A 17,355-nucleotide genomic window follows, 5' to 3' on the forward strand; every position below is an offset into this window, starting at 1 on the left:
GGTATGAGAGAACCTCGGATATACCCTCAACAATCATATTCACGAGCTTTTTCGAGACTTAGGCTTTATATAGGGCCGATCCCCATCCAAAGTCCTCCACTGATCTCGAGATCTTTAAATAATCGAATAACCCACAAAGCCGTTATTTAATAATGACTGGTATTCAACTGAATACATACACCGAGCCGGCCCAGCTGCTGGCGGAGGAACGACAGAAGACCAAGTTCCCCGTACGGGAAATGACATACTACCTCGATGGCGGCAAGAAGCAAACTGAAGAACTCGAGCGAATTATGGCGTCGATAGAACGGAACCCTGCGTTCAGCAATGACGACCAGTACGACCTCGATAAGGACCAACAACGGGAGATTACCTTTGCCCGGGTTGGAGAGCTCACCAAGATGATTCTGCACACAATGAACGAGGCAGAGGCTATGAAGCGTGTAGCCCTCATTAACTTGCTTGATCCGTCCACCGGAACCCGGACGGGAGTCCACTTTGGACTCTTCTTCAATTCGATCCGTGGGTCAGGTACCGACGACCAGTTTGGCTACTGGGTCGATAAAGGGGCTGGCAGCCTCGAGAAATTCTTTGGCTGCTTCTCCATGACCGAATTGGGCCATGGGTCGAACGTTGCGGGGCTCGAGACCACCGCTACGTACGACAAGTCTACTGAAGAGTTTGTCATCAACACACCACACGTAGGCGCCACGAAGTGGTGGATTGGCGGAGCTGCGCATACCGCGACGCACACCGTTTGCTACGCGAGACTCATTGTAGACGGAAAGGACTACGGGGTTAAGCAATTTGTCGTCCAATTGCGGGATTCGGACCACAACCTCAAGCCGGGTATTGCCATTGGCGACATTGGCAAGAAGATGGGTCGCGACGGCATTGATAACGGCTGGATCCAGTTCACCAATGTCCGAATTCCGCGCCAGTACATGCTGATGAAGTATTCCAAGGTTGCGCCGGACGGGACCGTCACCGAACCCCCGCTCAACCAGCTGAGCTACGGAGCTCTGGTGGGTGGTCGAGTCTCCATGGTTTACGACTCTGTGCAAACTGCTAAGCGATTCCTAACCATTGCTCTGCGGTACGCCGCCGTACGAAGACAGTTCTCTTCTACGCCAGGCGAGAAGGAGACCCGTCTGATTGACTATACCTACCATCAGCGACGGCTCATCCCCCTGCTGGCCTACACTTTTGCTATGCGAGCCTCTGCCGAAGAAGTCATGAACTTCTACATCAAAACAACCAAGCAATTGCAGGCGGTGGATACCAGCAACAAGACGAGCCTCCAGAGCGCCATTGACGACGCAAAGGAGCTGTTTGCTCTGTCCGCAGGCATGAAGGCTTTCTCAACCTGGGCGACTGCTGGGATCATCGATGAGTGTCGCCAGGCTTGCGGTGGTCACGGCTACTCCGGTTACAACGGGTTTGGCCAGGGATACAACGATTGGGTCGTCCAGTGCACCTGGGAAGGCGATAATAACGTGCTAACCCTTTCGGCGGGCCGGTCGCTCATTCTCAGTGGCATCGACGCACGGGAGGGCAAGCGAGTAGGTGATGCCGTTAGCTATATGAGCCGAGAGAAGGAGCTTCACACCAGGAAGCTCAATGGTCGAAGCCTCACTGACTCGAAGGTTCTTATCGAGGCCTGGGAGTGCGCAGCAGCCCGAAACATTGGGGTTGGCGCCGACGCTTACTTGGCTCTCATTGCCAAGGGCCTCAACCAAGCGCAGGCTTTCGAGGAGCTGTCGCAGCAGCGGTTCGAGTGTGCGCGAATCCACACGCGGCTCAACCAGGTGCATGCCTTCTTCCAGTCCATTGAGCACGCTAACGAGCAGCTCAAGCCTGTGCTCACCGACCTGGCGACGCTTTTCGCGCTGTGGTCAATTGAGAAGGACGGCGCAAGCTTCTTGTCAAGTGGGTACCTCACTACTTCGGAGCTTGATGAGGTCACCACGCTTGTCGACAGCTATAACCACAAGATTAGAGACCAGGTCATTGGCATTGTCGACTCATTCAACCTCAGCGACTTCTTCATCAACGCGCCCATCGGCAACTACGACGGCGACGTTTACAAGCACTACTTCGAGAAGGTCACTCGACGAAACCCGCCTCGGGACCACAAGGCCCCTTACCACGACAAGATCGATGCATTCTTCAACCGTGCCGTACCTGAGGACGAAGACCTCAGCGAGATGGATGTCTAACTTGCATATTTATTACCAACCCCTCTGCTATGCTACCCGTAATGATATTATAAATTCATAATAACGCTTTGCACCAATTCTTGGGGGACTAGTCCCCCAAACCCCCTAGGGCTCCGCTCCGCGGAGGTTAATCAACTGACTACCAACCAGTTATCCTCTACCCAATACAATTGGGAGGACCAGTCCCCCCAAACCCCCCTGGGGCTCCGCTGCGCGGAGGTCTTGTAAGTTATGACGGGCCCTCGAGCTTTTACCCGGGTACGTACACTCCAAGAGTGCACCTGTAAAGCTGTCACAAATTTGTTACGCTTTTGCAAGCTGTTACTGTTTTTTTGTTACGCTGTTGGGAGATTTGTAGTGCTGGGACCAAGTTGTATCAACGCCACTCGACAGAGTAAAGCACAGTAGTTATCAATGTCGTCGAAAGCAGCAAAACCTGTGAGAAGGGCAGGTCGTAGCGCAATTTTAGTGCACGGAGTGCGGCAGAAGCAGAACCCTGTGCTGGCTCACTTGCAGAGCCTCAACGTAGCATACGAGCTCGACAGCTCGATCGAGCCCGATTTCGTCACGGGAGCCACGAGCTGCGTGCTCTACCTCCAGCTTCAGTACCATCGCATCCGCCCAGAGTACATCGAACAGCGGTTCAATCGGCTCGGACGCGACTTCGATCTCAGGATACTAATGGTCATGATTGACTCGGAGGACAAGAACTACGACGATGCAATGCGAGAGCTCACAGTGCTCACCTTTAATAGAGACTATACTATCATCGTAGTCCGTAGTGACAGGGAGGCGGCTATGTACCTGCGCAACCTCAAGCAGTTCGAAACGGCCAGTCCGCGGATGATCCAGGGTCAGGCCAAGGAGACCTACGAGGAGCAGCTGGTGGCAGTCTGCGCCAGTGTGCGCGGGGTCAACAAGAGTAACGCCGCCAGCCTCGTAAGCACGTTTGGTAGCTTCAAAGAGGGCGTTGTCAAAGGGTCAGCCGAAGACGGCCAGCAGCTGGAGAACATCCCGGGTTGGGGATCAGTCAAGGCCAGGGGCTTCCACAGAGCCGTGACCGAGCCGTTCAAGGCGAATAAGACATACGCCATGGCTCCGCGAGGCGCGGAAAAGACCAATTCTTTGCAATTCCTCGCTAAGCGCCAGCAGTCCAATGGAGACCCGACCGCCACCACCAATTGATTACCGCTGTCTCTGGCATTTAGAGAGCCGGTGTGGTTGTAACAAAAAACTGTTACGCTGATGCGAGCTGTAACAAAACTTTGTTACGCGGTTGGGAGTTTTGTTACGCTGTTGCCACGTCTCTCTCCGTTGTAATCGACGGGGGTTTGGGGGCAGAGCCCCCAACTACGGGAGCTCGAGGGCTGGCCCTCGAATACATCCTGGGCTGGGAGTTGGTCCACCGAGCTGTGACCGAGCCATTCCAGGCGAAAAGTGGCCCCCGTAGTGCGGAAAAGACCAGTTCTTGGTAGTTCCTCGGTAAGCGCCAACAGTCTCCAATGGAGGCCCCACCCCCACCAATTGACCAGCCTGGGCCTACGGTGAGCCCGAGTCTACCAGCTTACCCCGAGTTTACGAGCTACCCCGGGTTCCCATTCGTCCTGTACCCCGGCCTTTGGTGCCGAGATCATGCCGAGTGCCATCATAGGTACGGTAAGGTGCGGCGGAGTGTCTCAGCCGTGCGGAATGTCCGTCAGGCCATTGTGGGCTCAACCTGAGCCAGAAGGATCGAACGCTGAATCACATCATCTTGCGACGATTGGAAGACGTTTTTGAAGAGTTGGAACAATGAACAGCGTTTCGATGAGGGCGCTGGACGCGCTGAGGAGCTTCCCAGCGGCCAAGCAGTCGGTCTGGCACCGGCTTCCGTTCACCCGGCGAGCCGCGGTGCTGGTCATCCTGTATGGCAACAAGTACGGGGACCTGAATTCGATCCTGACGATGCGTTCGAGCGACATGACCTCGTTCGCGGGCCATGCGGCTCTGCCCGGGGGCAAAGTCGATACGGTGGATGAGTCGGAACTGACCGCCGCCCGGCGGGAGACGTTTGAGGAAATTGGCATCCCTGCCGATGATGAAGTGCTCTCACAGCACGGATACTCAATGGAGCACCTAACGACCTTACCGGCGTACCTCTCGCGGAATTTCCTCGCGGTACGCCCGTGCATCGTGCACCTGTACCCCACAGCACCGGCCGGGTACAGCGACCGCGACCACATCACGGACCTCCCGGCCATCTTGGGCATCACGCAGACCCAGTCGCCCGAGGTCAAGGAGGTGTTTTCGGCGCCTCTGGAGCATTTCCTCTCGAACCGTACCGGGTGGTACAGCGGCAAGCAGGTCAATTGGGGCGGCCTCGGCTGGAATCAGCACTGGTTCAAAACGCTCCGGCGTAATAAATCAGTCGGCGAGAACGGGTGGCTTTCCGTATGGGGCCTGACCGCCAATATCCTAATAGACACAGCGCGCATTGCCTACGGTCGGGAGCCGGACATGCCCCATCGCAAGCCGAACTCGTTTGGCGACGAGGAGCTCCTCCAGGCGCTCCTTGATAAAGGCAAGATGACTGCTGAACGGGCCAGAGGTGAGGATGTCAACTTTGAAGAGCTCTTTGGCAAGGACAACGAGCTCCTGCTCTCCAGGAGGGCTCATTAAATTATTCTCCTCCAGTAATTGGTCAGCTATCATTATCTACATGCTATGATATTCTACAGCACATTGAGTACTTCGAGGGCCAGCCCTCGAGCTCCCGTAGTTGGGGGCTCTGCCCCCAAACCCCCGTCAATCAGACCTGCTGAGAAGATGTGTTGACGTATCGCAAATCAGGGGAGCTTCGATCACAGTTTCGGCCACAATTAATAAGATGTAATAAGACTTTTATACTTTATCCACAAAGCAGTGATGGTAGTTATTGGTTCACTGTTGATTGAATGTATTTTCGGTCCTGAATGGCGGTGAAGTGGGCCGTAAACGGCATCCGATTGGTTAACATTTACCATCAACTCCATGCTCCCCATGCTCTCGTCACTACCATTTGAGATTTTAGAACAGATACTGATATATGCTTGGCATGATATTTACTACCTGCGGCAAACATGCAGAATAATAAACGCGGTTTCATTGCGTATTATATGGCGTCAAGTTACTATCGTGAGTACTGGTATTCTCGAAAACCCGCTTTTCAATTATGAGATGGACAGGGTGGGGCCAATGGAGCTTATTAGTCTATACAAGGACTATATAGGAGTTGTTACAGTTGAGTTGGTGGAGGTAGAGGAAGAAGAGGATCTGGAATGGTGGGAAACCATGTCCGAAATACTAAACCTGATATGGAAAAATGCAACTGGAGTCCACAGGGTGAACATTTGTCTTGATGATTGCTTTCTGCGAGAAGAACCAATTGCATGCAACTGGCTTCGTATTATCACCCGCCCATTCCAAAAATCCAAGCCACTAGTAGTAGTTGAGTACACTGGAGGTGGAGGATCTAAGGATTTAGACGACACGCGAGCAACGGTGCACATGATCTTGCAGATGAAGAACGTTAAATTTTCGAAATTCGAGGTGACTGTCAGCAACACAGCTCTGGATGTGGGCTTCTTCCAGGACGTGGGTAAGTATATTACGCACGTTGACGTGTTCTATGCCGACCCCAGCATCATTTTTATCAGCTTCAATGACGCAATGAAGCACTGTACTAGCCTAGAATCTCTCGATTTGCGGCTTCGAGCAGGTGGAGGTAGAGAAGCTGACAACTACGAGTATATACTCCCTGACTCTGTGCGATCGGTGAAAGTCCAATCCGATGACCGGCTCATTCACACAATCCACGGAGCCCAGGTCACTAGTCTTGATCTCACAAGGAACACAGGCATAGGAGTTCGTGGAGTACTGCCAAATTTGAAGGTTATTGAAATTGGCACTATAAAGGGAAACGATCCTGAAGCGGCCAAGTACTTCAACTCATTGGTTAAGGCGAGTAAACAGCTCGAAGAAGTCATCATTGAGGGGATGTACCCGCCTGCGGTTGCCGAGATAGCGGGGATTATGGATCATCGTTTTTACGTTTCCAGCTTGCTCTTTGACGGCATATCTTCCATTGACGCAATGGCTCATATACCTGCAATGACGTTGAGGGCGGGGCGTGGCCCCAGCGTTGTAGCACGTATAGCGCCTCACGAGATGGGTAATACAGCACTCTTGTGGCGCTTTTTCACGTTGATATTCGAAAAACTGCCTGGTCTGCTTAACTTAAGCTTCATGTCTAAGCTCCCACCGCTTCCGGATATATATGTCAAAGAGGACTATGCAGGTTCAGATTGGTATTATGTAGACGTAGACCGCGTTAAGCAGCGTCTACTTGAATCATCACCAGAATAGCTGCCTTGTATAGAACAAAACTGCGGCATTGATTGTGTCAACCAAACATATGGAACATCGTTTCATGAGTGCAATTGTATACCTTAACAAACCCTCCGCGCAGCGGAGCCCCCAGGGGGGTTTGGGGGGACTGGTCCCCCCAATTGTATTCGAGGGCCAGCCCTCGAGCTCCCGTAGCTGGGGGCTCTGCCCCCAGACCCCCGTTACATCAACCAGCTCTCCGCGTAGCGGAGCCACAGGGGGGTTTGGGGGGACTGGTCCCCCCAAGAAACACACCATTTTTCAAGTGGAAATAAGTTCATTTCTAGGCAAATAAATATACGGGTGATTAGAGTCTAGCGAGGGTCTCGAGCGCCTGGCGGGTCTGGTTCTTTTCTTCCTTGATGAGAGCAGAGATGGCGCGGAACTGGTCGATTTTAGCGTCGCCCATGGCCTCGAACAAGAAGCTCTCTGAGGTGGTGACGATAGCGCCCTGTCGGGCCAGTCGTTTCAATGCAATTGGCTGCTCCTCCCGGTTAGCCGAAGAGATGCCGTCGGTCAGAAGGTAGACAGGGTGACCCGACTTGAGCAGGTCGAGGGTCGTCTGCAAAACGCATACATGCGACTCAATGCCAACCATAGCGACCGGAGTGCCCCGTGGCAGCTTCTGGGCAACCTCCGGAGTCATCATGGAGAACTTGGTCTTGTCAGTGTTGATGACAGCCCGCGAAACGTCGAGCTCCTTGACGGTCTCGCCGAGCTTGGCACGCGACTGGGTCGTCACGTAGACGGGCAAGTCCAGAATTTTGGCTGCTTTGAGCATCCGATTGGCGGTCGAAATGACCTGGTCGTACCCGAAAATGGTGCTTCGGAAGCGCTCCTGGATGTCGCAGATGAACAGGGCTGGTCGGAACTTCATCTCGGTGTCGTTAGTCTGGTGAGTCTCCTGGAACTTGTGAGTCTCGAGAGTCTTGTTGGCTACCATCTTGAATGATTCTTTGGCTGGCTTTATATAATCTCTTTGGTACTTGGCTAATCGCAATGGTTAAGAGGGTAGGATGGTTTCTCCACTTTACTCCACGAATCCCCCCATCCTCGCCGCTCCCTTGCTTGGTCCATAATGCCTGCACCCGCAGTATGGCCGGCCCCCTCAGCTAGACGGGGTCCTCCGAAGAATTATCTGCGACCCACGGTTTTTACTCGGGTCTGCCCTCCACACATCGTTAGTACCGCAGGAACCGCCCCCTCCCCCTTTAGTACCGCGTCTTATCAATCATCTCATCTCTCCCCACATTTCGGTATCAATAGCGGCTATATGACAGGGAGCTACGCGAAAGGATACGTGGAAACGCCGCTTATCAGGTCGGGGTACCTCTCGGACCGGTGTCGGCGAAACGTCTATCTCAAGCTGGAGAATACTCAGCCCAGCGGGTCGTTCAAGTCGCGGGGCATCAGCGAGCTCATTCGCAGAGCCCTCGTAGAGTCATCCGGTGCTAGAGTCCACGTCTACAGCTCGTCCGGAGGCAACGCGGGGCTGGCCGCCGCAACCGCTGCGGCTTTCTATGGGGTTCCGTGCACGGTCGTCGTGCCCGAGTCGACGAAGCAGGCGATGCGCGAGCGCATCACTAAGGCCGGTGCATCGCTCGTAGTCCACGGCGCACACTGGGCGATGGCCGATGAGCACATGCGGGGCATGATGGCACTCGCCGCGGGCGATGAAGTCGCCGTCTACGCCCACCCGTTCGACGACCCCGTCATCTGGGAGGGGCACAGCTCGCTGGTCGAGGAACTGCCGTTCAAACCAGACGCCATCGTCGTATCGTGCGGCGGCGGTGGGCTCTACAACGGAGTTAAGCTCGGGCTCGCCAACCGCGGGTGGGATTCCAAGGTGCTTGTCGTTGAGACTAAGGGCGCCGCAACCCTTAACAAGACTCTCGAAGCAGGCAAAATCATCCGCCTAGACAAGATTGACACTATCGCGACTTCCCTGGGGTCTGTCTACGTCACTGACAAGACTCTGGAGTACGCACTGGACACCAAGGGCGGAATCACCGACAGCGTTGTTATTGAAGACTCGGATGCCATGAATGCAGTCATCCAGTTCGCTAGCGACCATAAGATGCTCGTAGAGCCTGCGTGTGGCGCATCTCTCGCCTTGGGCTACTCAGAGTCCCTCCACCCATACCTGGAGGGGCTTGACTCCATCGTGATTGTGGTCTGTGGGGGGTCCTCCATCTCCATCGAAGACATCGTCCGCTTCGGATAAACCCATTTTTCCGCCCTCCCCCCACTAATGCATAGATCACCTAGACTTAGTGACTACTAGAACTCTACCCCGGATGCTAACATGGCTAGTCCTATACTCTGCTCTTAGACACCTGGGGCTCTGCCCCAGACCCCGTAGTAGGGGGGGCCAGCCCCCCAAACCCCCTTTCCTGCTCTGTTCGTCACTAGATTATCCGCGAAGCGGAGCCTCCATAGGGTGCCTGGGCTGTCCAATATGGTCGCCGCACGCCGCGCGGCTTGGATGTGTTACCCTTTTCGGTCGAGGACCGTCAACCACTTTAGTAACCATATCCAACACTAACCATCTTAGTAGTCTTTTTTTTGATTTCATCGCTAATATTTTTCAATTGCCATCACATCATACCAACACTAATCACTTGTCACCATGACTTGGTAACCACCATACCCCCAATTGATGATCCGCATATCCTCTACAGAGTAGCAATTGAGGGATCAGTCCCTCCAAACCCCTAGTAGCGTAGAGCTCGTGTCCCCATATCCCTGGTCATAGCTACAACGTAACAGTCTTTTCGCAACAAACTTGTAACAAAGCTCCTATAACACTGTATTACAACTTCCTGTTTTCTGTAAATGTCCAAACCTCCGTTACTATTGTAACAATGTACTCGAGCTCCTGTAGCTAGGTGCTAGCCCCCAGACCCCCATATCTTCGTTACACTTATCAAACTGCTGCACCAGTTACAACAAGTACATTAAATACCCTGTTACAGCTTAAATCTCTTTTGTTTTGTTCAATGTCATCTACTCGTTTTGCCTTGCAGTTATTTATTCAAGCTTAATGACACTGAAGCCTTTCAATTGTTAACATTTCGGCATGCTTGAGAAATTATGGAGGATAGTGCCGGTAGTACCAGCTTTGAGGGCAGGATTGTAACAAATTTCGTTACGCTGTTGTTGTAGCAAAAGTTTGTAACACTGTTGGGAGGTTTGTTACACTGTAACGAACTGAGTCTGGGTGATAAGAAGGGGGTTTGGGGGCAGAGCCCCCAATTGCGGGAGCTCGAGGGCTGGCCCTCGAATATATACTCTGCCTGATAATATCGAACTCCCTAAGGGCCTCGCTCCGCGGAGATTTGTTATGACGGGGGGGTTTGGGGCAGAGCCCCCAACTACGGGAGCTCGAGGGCTGGCCCTCGAACATTTGTCTCTACTAGTACTGTAGTACAATTGTGGGGGGTAATGGTATAAATACTTGCGGGTTTTGGCACTAATCATAAGCCGGACTATATACATCGTCAGTCATCAAATCATAATAAAAACAATCAGAGAGATTGTAGAATCGTATCACACGTGGTAGCCGTAGTATGAATAAATACCGCGCTCCTGGCAGGCTTCGAAGGTCATGTTTCCGCCAATGCCAATGTCGCACATGTTGACCTTGCGCGACACGTACTCCCACGAGGGGTCGTTGCAGACGGTCTCTACGCGGCGTTCCTTGACGACCTTGTGCTGGCGCTCGAGCTGCTGCCTTAGGCGGTCCTGGGCCAGCGCCGAGAACGAAAAGCCGCTTGGTTTGGACGGAGTCACGCCCGTGTAGGGAGTCGAGTATCCCGAAGAGCCGGGGGAGTCGCGTTTGCGGAACACCCAGCCGCGGCGAGCCTTTCCGACTTCTTGCTGGAACCCGGGGATGGTGATGCCCTGCAGCTTACGCACGAAGTCGGCCGAGAACTCAAAGATGTCAATGGCGGGATTGGCGTTGAAGATCGACAGGGGGCCTGTATCCTGCACGGACCACACGGTGATGCCCGGCACGCCGGTCAGGTCGATCACCTTGAGCCGCGTGAGGCGCGGCAACAGCTGAGTCAGCTTGTAGAGGTCAATGTCGGCATAGCCGAGTGAGAGGGCTCGTAGCTCCATCTGCTCAAAATGGCGGAAATGCGACGCCTTGACGGGTAGGCCGTGCAGGTTGAGGTATCTCAGCGGTGGCAGGTACCTTAGGACGGTCTCGAAGTCGGCCTGGCTTAGGGGTACGGGTTTGGTGGCCTCGAACATGAGATTGAGCCACTCGAGGTACCGCGTCGCCGGGTGCATTGTCAGGAAGCTCATGAGCCCGTTGGAAGTGAGCTGGACACACTTGGCCAACGATAAGTGGGTTAGCCGCGCCGAGGACGGGATATTCAGTAAAGCGTGCGGCGTCACCTGGGTATGCGTCAAGTCGAGCCGCATCACGTTGCACAGCCGTGGCAGCAGCGCTTCCAATGCTGAGGGTGGGATGGCCGGACACCCGTGGAAAGAGACCCGGGTCAGGTTGTAGATGGCCTCTGGGGCTGTAACGAGCTGGGATCGCACCAGCGACTTGGTGAACCCCGTCTCGGCGCTCGAAGTGGACCCGCAGAAGTCAATTGCGTCTAGATATGGCATTGAAGCCAATTTATCGAGCACGCGAACATCAATGTCCATATCGACTGACTCAGCAACCAAAAACTCCTTGAGCCCCGGGCAAAGATCAAGCGCCTTGAGGATCGTCGTCGACGTCACCATCTGGATCTCGACGTTCATCCGCGCCGTACGGCCCAGCCCCACCGACGTGAACGCACTAAAATCGAGCACTTTAACCAGCGCCCCGTACCCAGTGCGCTCGATCGAGTGACGGAACTTATCAAACGCCTTAGAGTGCGGGAACGACACATGACGGTACAGAATGGGGATCCCCGCGTCATAGAACGCAAAGCAAGTTGGCAGAATGCGCGCAAAGTCCCTAGTCAAAACATGCAATTCAGTAGTGGCATCCTCGGAGCCAGTAATGAGCAATTGCTGCAGGATATGGGTCATGATTTCGGGTGGCATTGTGTTGATCCGGGCCTGGGACGGCGGTTTATAGTGCTCAACCTGGTACCGGCGGTTGCCGGCGATGCTCAGGTTCGACGATGAGTGGAAGAAAGTGGTCTTCTCCAGCCCATCGTGGATATTATTAATATTGCTGTACTCATCCGCACTGGGGCGCCTGCTCAGCTGATGGTGATATTCCCGGTACGAGCTGGTAGCAGGTGAGTTCCCGGTCAGAGGCAGAATCTGATCCTGGGTATCAAAGTAGATCCCCGCGAGGTTATCGTACGAAGGCATCTACCAAAAACTACTACTACTTCTACGCTCTCTCCTTCTACAATTTACGTTCCCCGGAGTTAAGCGACGGCGCTTCTACGGCTTTTTCCAAATTTCCACAGAGTAAAAGCGACAATGGCCCCTCCGAAAAAACACTTCAGTTGGGACGAATCACCTTGTTCTCTTAGAGGCGGGGTCTTGTTCGGTTGGGAAAAACAGCAAATGGTGATGGTGAACAGGAATGCGTGAATAGTACAAATAAATTTGCGACAGGTCATCGGAGCCCTCATCCCGGGCTCGCCATCTCCACCTTGGCCTTGCATCAACGGCCCGCATAGGTTTAGCGTTGTATCGCCAGGTTCTCGCACGGCGTTCGAGGAAGGTCATGGCGCCGCTTTTTGGTGATGTTGCGCACGCGCCCTTTTGCTCCCAACTACTCGCGCACGCGCATGACACCCCCGAACCCCCCCTTGGGGTTCCGCTACGCGGAGGGAATGGGGGACTCTTACGTAGTTGGGGGGGACCAGTCCCCCCAAACCCCCCTGTGGCTCCGCTACGCGGAGAAATTGGAGAATCTGAGTTCAAAGAGGGGGGGGGGTTTGGGGGGTGGAACCCCCCTACTACAGGGTCTGGGGCAGCGCCCCAGGTTCTGTGGCTCGATGGTTTTTTTTTGGGTGATGTTGCGCCCGCGGCGCATAACTCCCAATTGGTGCGGCTCATGCGCCGCACGACCAAGCTCGGCTGTACCGACGACAACTTGAGCCCCCCTCTCCCCTGGGATTCCGCGTAGCGGGAGAATGGGAGACTTAAGCGTCTTTTCCAGGGGGGTTTGGGGGGTGGAACCCCCCTACTACGGGGTCTGGGGCAGCGCCCCAGGATTGGGTGGCCCCCCGGATCAGGCAATTGGTGTGTCCGCAGTCCCATGGGACGGGATGAAGAAAACCCAAACTCGGCGACACACAAAGGCGAAGAGCCCGGCAAAAAGAAGGTTTTATTTTTATCGCGCAATGGAATTGGAATTGGTGGTGGATTTTGAGATGGTGAGGCGCTGGGCTGTTTCAGACCCCCCTTAAAACGCGACATATGCTATGTAACGCAAGGCCAATGACGAGGGCGGGTCGAGGCAGGTCGGAGATGGAGCAGTTTGGTTTCCCCTTAAAAACGGGCTACGTGGTAAATTTAAAACCCAAGCACTGCATTTTTTCTCTTTCTTCCTTTTTTTCCTTGACATTGAACCGTCGACGACACTCGTTTTTACGCAAAGAATTTTTTTATTTATTTATTAATTAATAATGAAGGGCCTTATTCTTGTAGGTGGGTACGGTACGCGATTGCGACCACTGACCCTGACGCTGCCTAAGCCCCTTGTTGAGTTTGGTAACAAGCCCATGATCCTGCACCAGGTGGAGTCGCTGGCAGCAGCTGGCGTCAAGGACATTGTGCTGGCGGTCAACTACCGGCCGGAAGTCATGGTGGCCACCCTCAAGCAGTATGAAGAGAAGTACGGCATCACTATCACCTTCTCAGTTGAGACGGAGCCCCTGGGCACGGCTGGCCCCCTCAAGCTTGCTGAGAGCATTCTGGCCAAGGACAACACGCCGTTCTTTGTACTTAACTCTGATATCATCTGTGACTATCCATTCGCTGAGCTGGCCAAGTTCCACAAGGCTCACGGTGGTGAGGGCACCATTGTCGCGACTAAGGTCGAGGACCCATCGAAATACGGTGTTATCGTACACAAGCAGGGGTCGTCGCAGATTGAGCGGTTCGTCGAGAAGCCTGTTGAGTTTGTCGGCAACCGAATCAACGCCGGTATTTACATTCTCAACCCGTCGGTGATCGATCTGATTGATCTGCGACCTACTTCCATTGAGAAGGAGACCTTCCCACAGCTCGCGGCCCGAGGCACTTTGCACTCGTTTGATCTCGAGGGCTACTGGATGGATGTCGGCCAGCCAAAGGACTACCTGTCCGGTACCTGTCTCTATCTCTCCTCTCTCGCTAAGAAGAAGCCAGAGGAGCTCACCCCGTCCACTGAGAGCTATATCCACGGAGGCAACGTGCTGATCGATCCGACCGCTAAGGTGGATCCAGAGGCCAAGATTGGCCCGAATGTCGTCATTGGCCCCAACGTAGTGGTCGGCGCCGGTGCCCGGCTCAGCAGGGCCGTCGTGCTGTCCAACTGCACCATCAAGCCCCATGCATACATCAAGAACTCCATCATTGGCTGGAACTCGGTCATTGGCCGGTGGGCCCGTGTCGAGAACGTGTCCGTCTTGGGCGACGACGTCGAGGTCAAGGACGAGATCTACGTCAACGGTGGCCGTGTCCTGCCCCACAAGTGCATCTCCGGTAACGTCGAGAAGCCTGAAATTATCATGTAATTATTAATTCCCTCCCGCAAAGAAAACATCTAATTATTTTGGTTTATATATTCGAGGGCCAGCCCTCGAGCTCCCATAGTTGGGGGCTCTGCCCCCCAACCCCGTTACATTGTAACAAACTCTTGGTTACACTGTAACAAACTCCCAACCTGTAACAAGGTACCCGTAACAATCTGCACCCCGGGTTCTCCGCGTAGCGGAGCTACAGGGGGGTTTGGGGGGACTGGTCCCCCCAATTACGTCAGGTAGAATGTGTATATTCGAGGGCCAGCCCTCGAGCTCCCGTAGTTGGGGGCTCTGCCCCCAAACCCCCGTAACAACGTAACAAATTCTTGGTACAGCAAATTCCCAACCTGTAACAAAATTCCTGTGTTACGCCCCCAAATCTCCGCGAAGCGGAGCCACAGGGGGGTTTGGGGGGACTGGTCCCCCCAATTACACCAGGGAGTGTATACTACAGGGCAAGCCCTCCGCGCAGCGGAGCCCCAGGGGGGTTTGGGGGGACTGGCCCCCCAATCACATCAGGTAGTGCATTCGAGGGCCTGCCCTCGAGCTCCCGTAGATGGGGGCTCTGCCCCCAAACCCCCGTGTGCGGCTCAGATGTCAATGTCTCGCATGACATAATGGGTTACGTGAAAATAGAACGCGAAAAATGAAAAAAAAGAAGAATTGGGTGTGTTTCGAAAACGGCCCTCAGGTACGACTCCGCCTGGTTGTGAAAAAAGAAGGGCATAAACAAATCAGGTTATAGAAGAAAAAGCATGAGTAACAGCGGAGGGAAGCATGTCGCGGTCAACTCGTTTAATTCAGCAGATGTGAGCAAGTTTCTGTCCAAGGCATATGCGGAGGCAGTAGCGCATGGGCGTAAGTATATGGCCGAGCTATCGGTTTGGATTGAGCTAACGGAAAAGAAGAAACCTATAAGCCACGATTGGCTGGGTGGTCCTCTTCCAAAACTAGTACGCAGCCCATTGCCAGTAAGACTAACGGCTTGCTTAACGACATGTACAAATCAGCATTCAAATCGCATTCCTCTAATAGCAACGGTAATAACGGCTCGCACCGACGAAAACGATAGAAAAACTAATACTGCTATAAAATAAATACATATTGCTAATACTTCATGCTTCTTGGTATCCGATTCCTCTTGTTGATGACGTTATTGGTAGTGATGACGATGAAGTTATTGGCAGTGCTGGCTAGTGTACCAATACGGTGGGTTAATCAACTCTGGCGGCAGCTAGTTGACCGGCCCGGAGATTGTTAGCCAGTCGCACATTGAGCCCCCGGTTCTTGGCCTTCTGCAGCTTGCGACGCGCTACCATGACAGGAACACTCGATCGCTCGACGACATAGTTAGAGAAAGACCCCAGCAGCACCCCCTTCAAAGCGCCGCGCCCTCGAGACCCCAAAATAACCAACGTCGGCGCGACATGGTCAATGATCTCCGTAATCATATGCTTGGGCGTCTTGCAGTGGATAACTTCAACTACGACGTGCACCTGGAGCCGTGTCTTCTTAAGCAGCTTAACAGTGCTATTGGTGAGCTTCTCCATGGCCTTCAGCCGCTCTTCTTCCATCACTGAGCTCACTTCGCTGCCTGTGTCTTCGAGAGCACAAATAGAATAGAGAATGTTACCGTCGCGCAGAACCGTGCCAATTGTCCACTCCAGCGCATGCTGGGCTTCGGGCGAGAGATCTGTCGCCACAATATACGTCCGCGTCTTGCCCTCCTCGGCGATTTCGCCGCCCAGCGGCTTGAGATCACCCCGCCGCATCGTGCGAACCATGCGTTTGGCCGTCACATTGCTGTATATCTGGCTGATGTGCATCTCGAGCTGTGCCGCCCGCCGGGCGTCCAGCAGTTCCTCCGTATCAGACGTGTATGGAGTGTCCTCGGGGATGTCTCCAACCGCATCAAACGCCGTCATCGGGTGAATGATGCGCCGCTTGTACGCCGCATACTCTGCGGCTGTGGGCCCCTTGGTAATGGTCCCTTCATTAGCAAGCTCAATTAGCGACTTGACTTTGAGCCTTTGCACCTGGGTCGGAGACTCAGACTTGGGTACAGGCTTTTCGCCCAGCTTCTTACGCTTAGCCTCTACAGCGTCGTCAATTATTAAAGAGTGCAGCGAAGGTCGCTCAAGTTCCTCTTTATGGGTTTCCAGGCCCTCAAGGTGTGGCTTGATAATATTGTCGTCATCTTCTTCTTCTTCTTCTTCTTCCTCTTCTTCTTCATCGCTCGAAGAGTCAAGTTCCTCGTCCTTCTGGAGCCGTTTATTTGGCTCGTTGTCTTCATCCGTAAAATGCTCTTCGCCATAAAGCCCCTTGAGGGACTTGTATGCTTTGTCAAAGCTCGGCAATCCTTCGAGGTTTGGCGCCTTCTTGGGCTCCTCATGCGGCTTAAACGACTCCTCCAGCCTCGATGAAGACGAAGACCGTCCGGGCATATGTGGTCTAAGCGTCATCTTGTCGATATCGGCCGACAGGCCCGGGCTAGGCGGCTTGAGCTTGCCTGCGGCGTAGTAGAAGCTGTCTCCAGAAGAATATGGGTCCGACGGGTCAAGGAGAAGCGAAGACGGACGACCATGTTTCGTCCCTTCCGATTTTGACCTCGGTCTTGGGAGTTTATCCTTCTCGTCTATCACCAGAGAGTTCTTCTTGGCCGCAGCCTGTCTCTGTTCCTCCTTCTCCCTCGCCTCCAGTAGTTCCATCACTTTGAGGCGCTCTTCTTCGAGCGCGGACTCAAGCGACATAATGGCTAATTCTTAATGTATCTTCTTAGTCCTACGGCGATTGGTTGGCTATTATGACTGGTGAATTGGACAAGATTACTTACTGCTAATGCGCAATGTACACCACTATTAAACTCACAGGTCTGGGGGGGGAATGCGCTTGTCCCCGCGATAAGGCGGCTTGCCTTGCATGTGGCTCGCAATTAATATTTGGTGGTGTAAAAGACCTGCGCGCGCGAGCTCCCAATTTCTTAGCCGCATTGGCCCCCCTGGATTACCTATTTTGGATTACCTGTTACCAACTCC

The 17,355-nt window shown here is 53.7% G+C and overlaps 11 protein-coding genes across 11 annotated transcripts; 7 read left to right on the top strand and 4 right to left on the bottom strand.

Annotated features, from left to right (window-relative positions):
• Nucleotides 1–152: 152 nt before the first annotated feature.
• Nucleotides 153–2,219, top strand: POX2 (acyl-coenzyme A oxidase 2; the record flags this gene model as incomplete). The annotated part of the gene is made up of 1 exon (XM_076681710.1): nucleotides 153–2,219. One exon carries the CDS (start codon nucleotides 153–155, stop codon nucleotides 2,217–2,219), a length of 2,067 nt encoding a protein of 688 aa, XP_076543667.1.
• Nucleotides 2,220–2,633: 414 nt separating this feature from the next.
• Nucleotides 2,634–3,404, top strand: RAD10 (DNA repair protein RAD10; the record flags this gene model as incomplete). The annotated part of the gene is made up of 1 exon (XM_076681711.1): nucleotides 2,634–3,404. The coding sequence occupies one exon, from the start codon at nucleotides 2,634–2,636 to the stop codon at nucleotides 3,402–3,404; it is 771 nt and encodes a 256-aa protein (XP_076543668.1).
• A 606-nt stretch (nucleotides 3,405–4,010) lies between these two features.
• On the top strand, nucleotides 4,011–4,877 carry PCD1 (8-oxo-dGTP diphosphatase; the record flags this gene model as incomplete). The annotated part of the gene is made up of 1 exon (XM_076681712.1): nucleotides 4,011–4,877. One exon carries the CDS (start codon nucleotides 4,011–4,013, stop codon nucleotides 4,875–4,877), a length of 867 nt encoding a protein of 288 aa, XP_076543669.1.
• Nucleotides 4,878–5,228: 351 nt separating this feature from the next.
• On the top strand, nucleotides 5,229–6,602 carry TRVA0_001S01068 (uncharacterized protein; the record flags this gene model as incomplete). The annotated part of the gene is made up of 1 exon (XM_076681713.1): nucleotides 5,229–6,602. The coding sequence occupies one exon, from the start codon at nucleotides 5,229–5,231 to the stop codon at nucleotides 6,600–6,602; it is 1,374 nt and encodes a 457-aa protein (XP_076543670.1).
• A 328-nt stretch (nucleotides 6,603–6,930) lies between these two features.
• Nucleotides 6,931–7,566, bottom strand: TRVA0_001S01090 (uncharacterized protein; the record flags this gene model as incomplete). Its single annotated transcript, XM_076681714.1, has 1 exon — nucleotides 6,931–7,566. The coding sequence occupies one exon, from the start codon at nucleotides 7,564–7,566 to the stop codon at nucleotides 6,931–6,933; it is 636 nt and encodes a 211-aa protein (XP_076543671.1).
• Nucleotides 7,567–7,896: 330 nt separating this feature from the next.
• Nucleotides 7,897–8,847, top strand: SRY1 (L-threo-3-hydroxyaspartate ammonia-lyase; the record flags this gene model as incomplete). The annotated part of the gene is made up of 1 exon (XM_076681715.1): nucleotides 7,897–8,847. The coding sequence occupies one exon, from the start codon at nucleotides 7,897–7,899 to the stop codon at nucleotides 8,845–8,847; it is 951 nt and encodes a 316-aa protein (XP_076543672.1).
• Nucleotides 8,848–10,172: 1,325 nt separating this feature from the next.
• LUG1 (Lug1p) lies at nucleotides 10,173–11,951 on the bottom strand (the record flags this gene model as incomplete). The annotated part of the gene is made up of 1 exon (XM_076681716.1): nucleotides 10,173–11,951. One exon carries the CDS (start codon nucleotides 11,949–11,951, stop codon nucleotides 10,173–10,175), a length of 1,779 nt encoding a protein of 592 aa, XP_076543673.1.
• A 150-nt stretch (nucleotides 11,952–12,101) lies between these two features.
• On the bottom strand, nucleotides 12,102–13,013 carry TRVA0_001S01156 (uncharacterized protein; the record flags this gene model as incomplete). Its single annotated transcript, XM_076681717.1, has 1 exon — nucleotides 12,102–13,013. The coding sequence occupies one exon, from the start codon at nucleotides 13,011–13,013 to the stop codon at nucleotides 12,102–12,104; it is 912 nt and encodes a 303-aa protein (XP_076543674.1).
• Nucleotides 13,014–13,222: 209 nt separating this feature from the next.
• On the top strand, nucleotides 13,223–14,314 carry PSA1 (mannose-1-phosphate guanylyltransferase; the record flags this gene model as incomplete). Its single annotated transcript, XM_076681718.1, has 1 exon — nucleotides 13,223–14,314. The coding sequence occupies one exon, from the start codon at nucleotides 13,223–13,225 to the stop codon at nucleotides 14,312–14,314; it is 1,092 nt and encodes a 363-aa protein (XP_076543675.1).
• Nucleotides 14,315–15,075: 761 nt separating this feature from the next.
• Nucleotides 15,076–15,392, top strand: TRVA0_001S01200 (uncharacterized protein; the record flags this gene model as incomplete). Its single annotated transcript, XM_076681719.1, has 2 exons — nucleotides 15,076–15,178; nucleotides 15,229–15,392. The coding sequence occupies 2 exons, from the start codon at nucleotides 15,076–15,078 to the stop codon at nucleotides 15,390–15,392; spliced, it is 267 nt and encodes an 88-aa protein (XP_076543676.1).
• Nucleotides 15,393–15,534: 142 nt separating this feature from the next.
• TRVA0_001S01222 (universal stress protein) lies at nucleotides 15,535–17,185 on the bottom strand (the record flags this gene model as incomplete). Its single annotated transcript, XM_076681720.1, has 2 exons — nucleotides 17,154–17,185; nucleotides 15,535–17,101 (listed from the first exon to the last, which is right to left on the bottom strand). Exon 2 carries the CDS (start codon nucleotides 17,068–17,070, stop codon nucleotides 15,535–15,537), a length of 1,536 nt encoding a protein of 511 aa, XP_076543677.1. The 5' UTR covers nucleotides 17,071–17,101; nucleotides 17,154–17,185.
• Nucleotides 17,186–17,355: the final 170 nt, after the last annotated feature.

This window comes from Trichomonascus vanleenenianus, assembly GCF_965637985.1.
Source record: "Trichomonascus vanleenenianus strain CLIB 3782 genome assembly, contig: TRVA0_001S, whole genome shotgun sequence".
NCBI lineage: Eukaryota > Fungi > Ascomycota > Dipodascomycetes > Dipodascales > Trichomonascaceae > Blastobotrys > Blastobotrys vanleenenianus.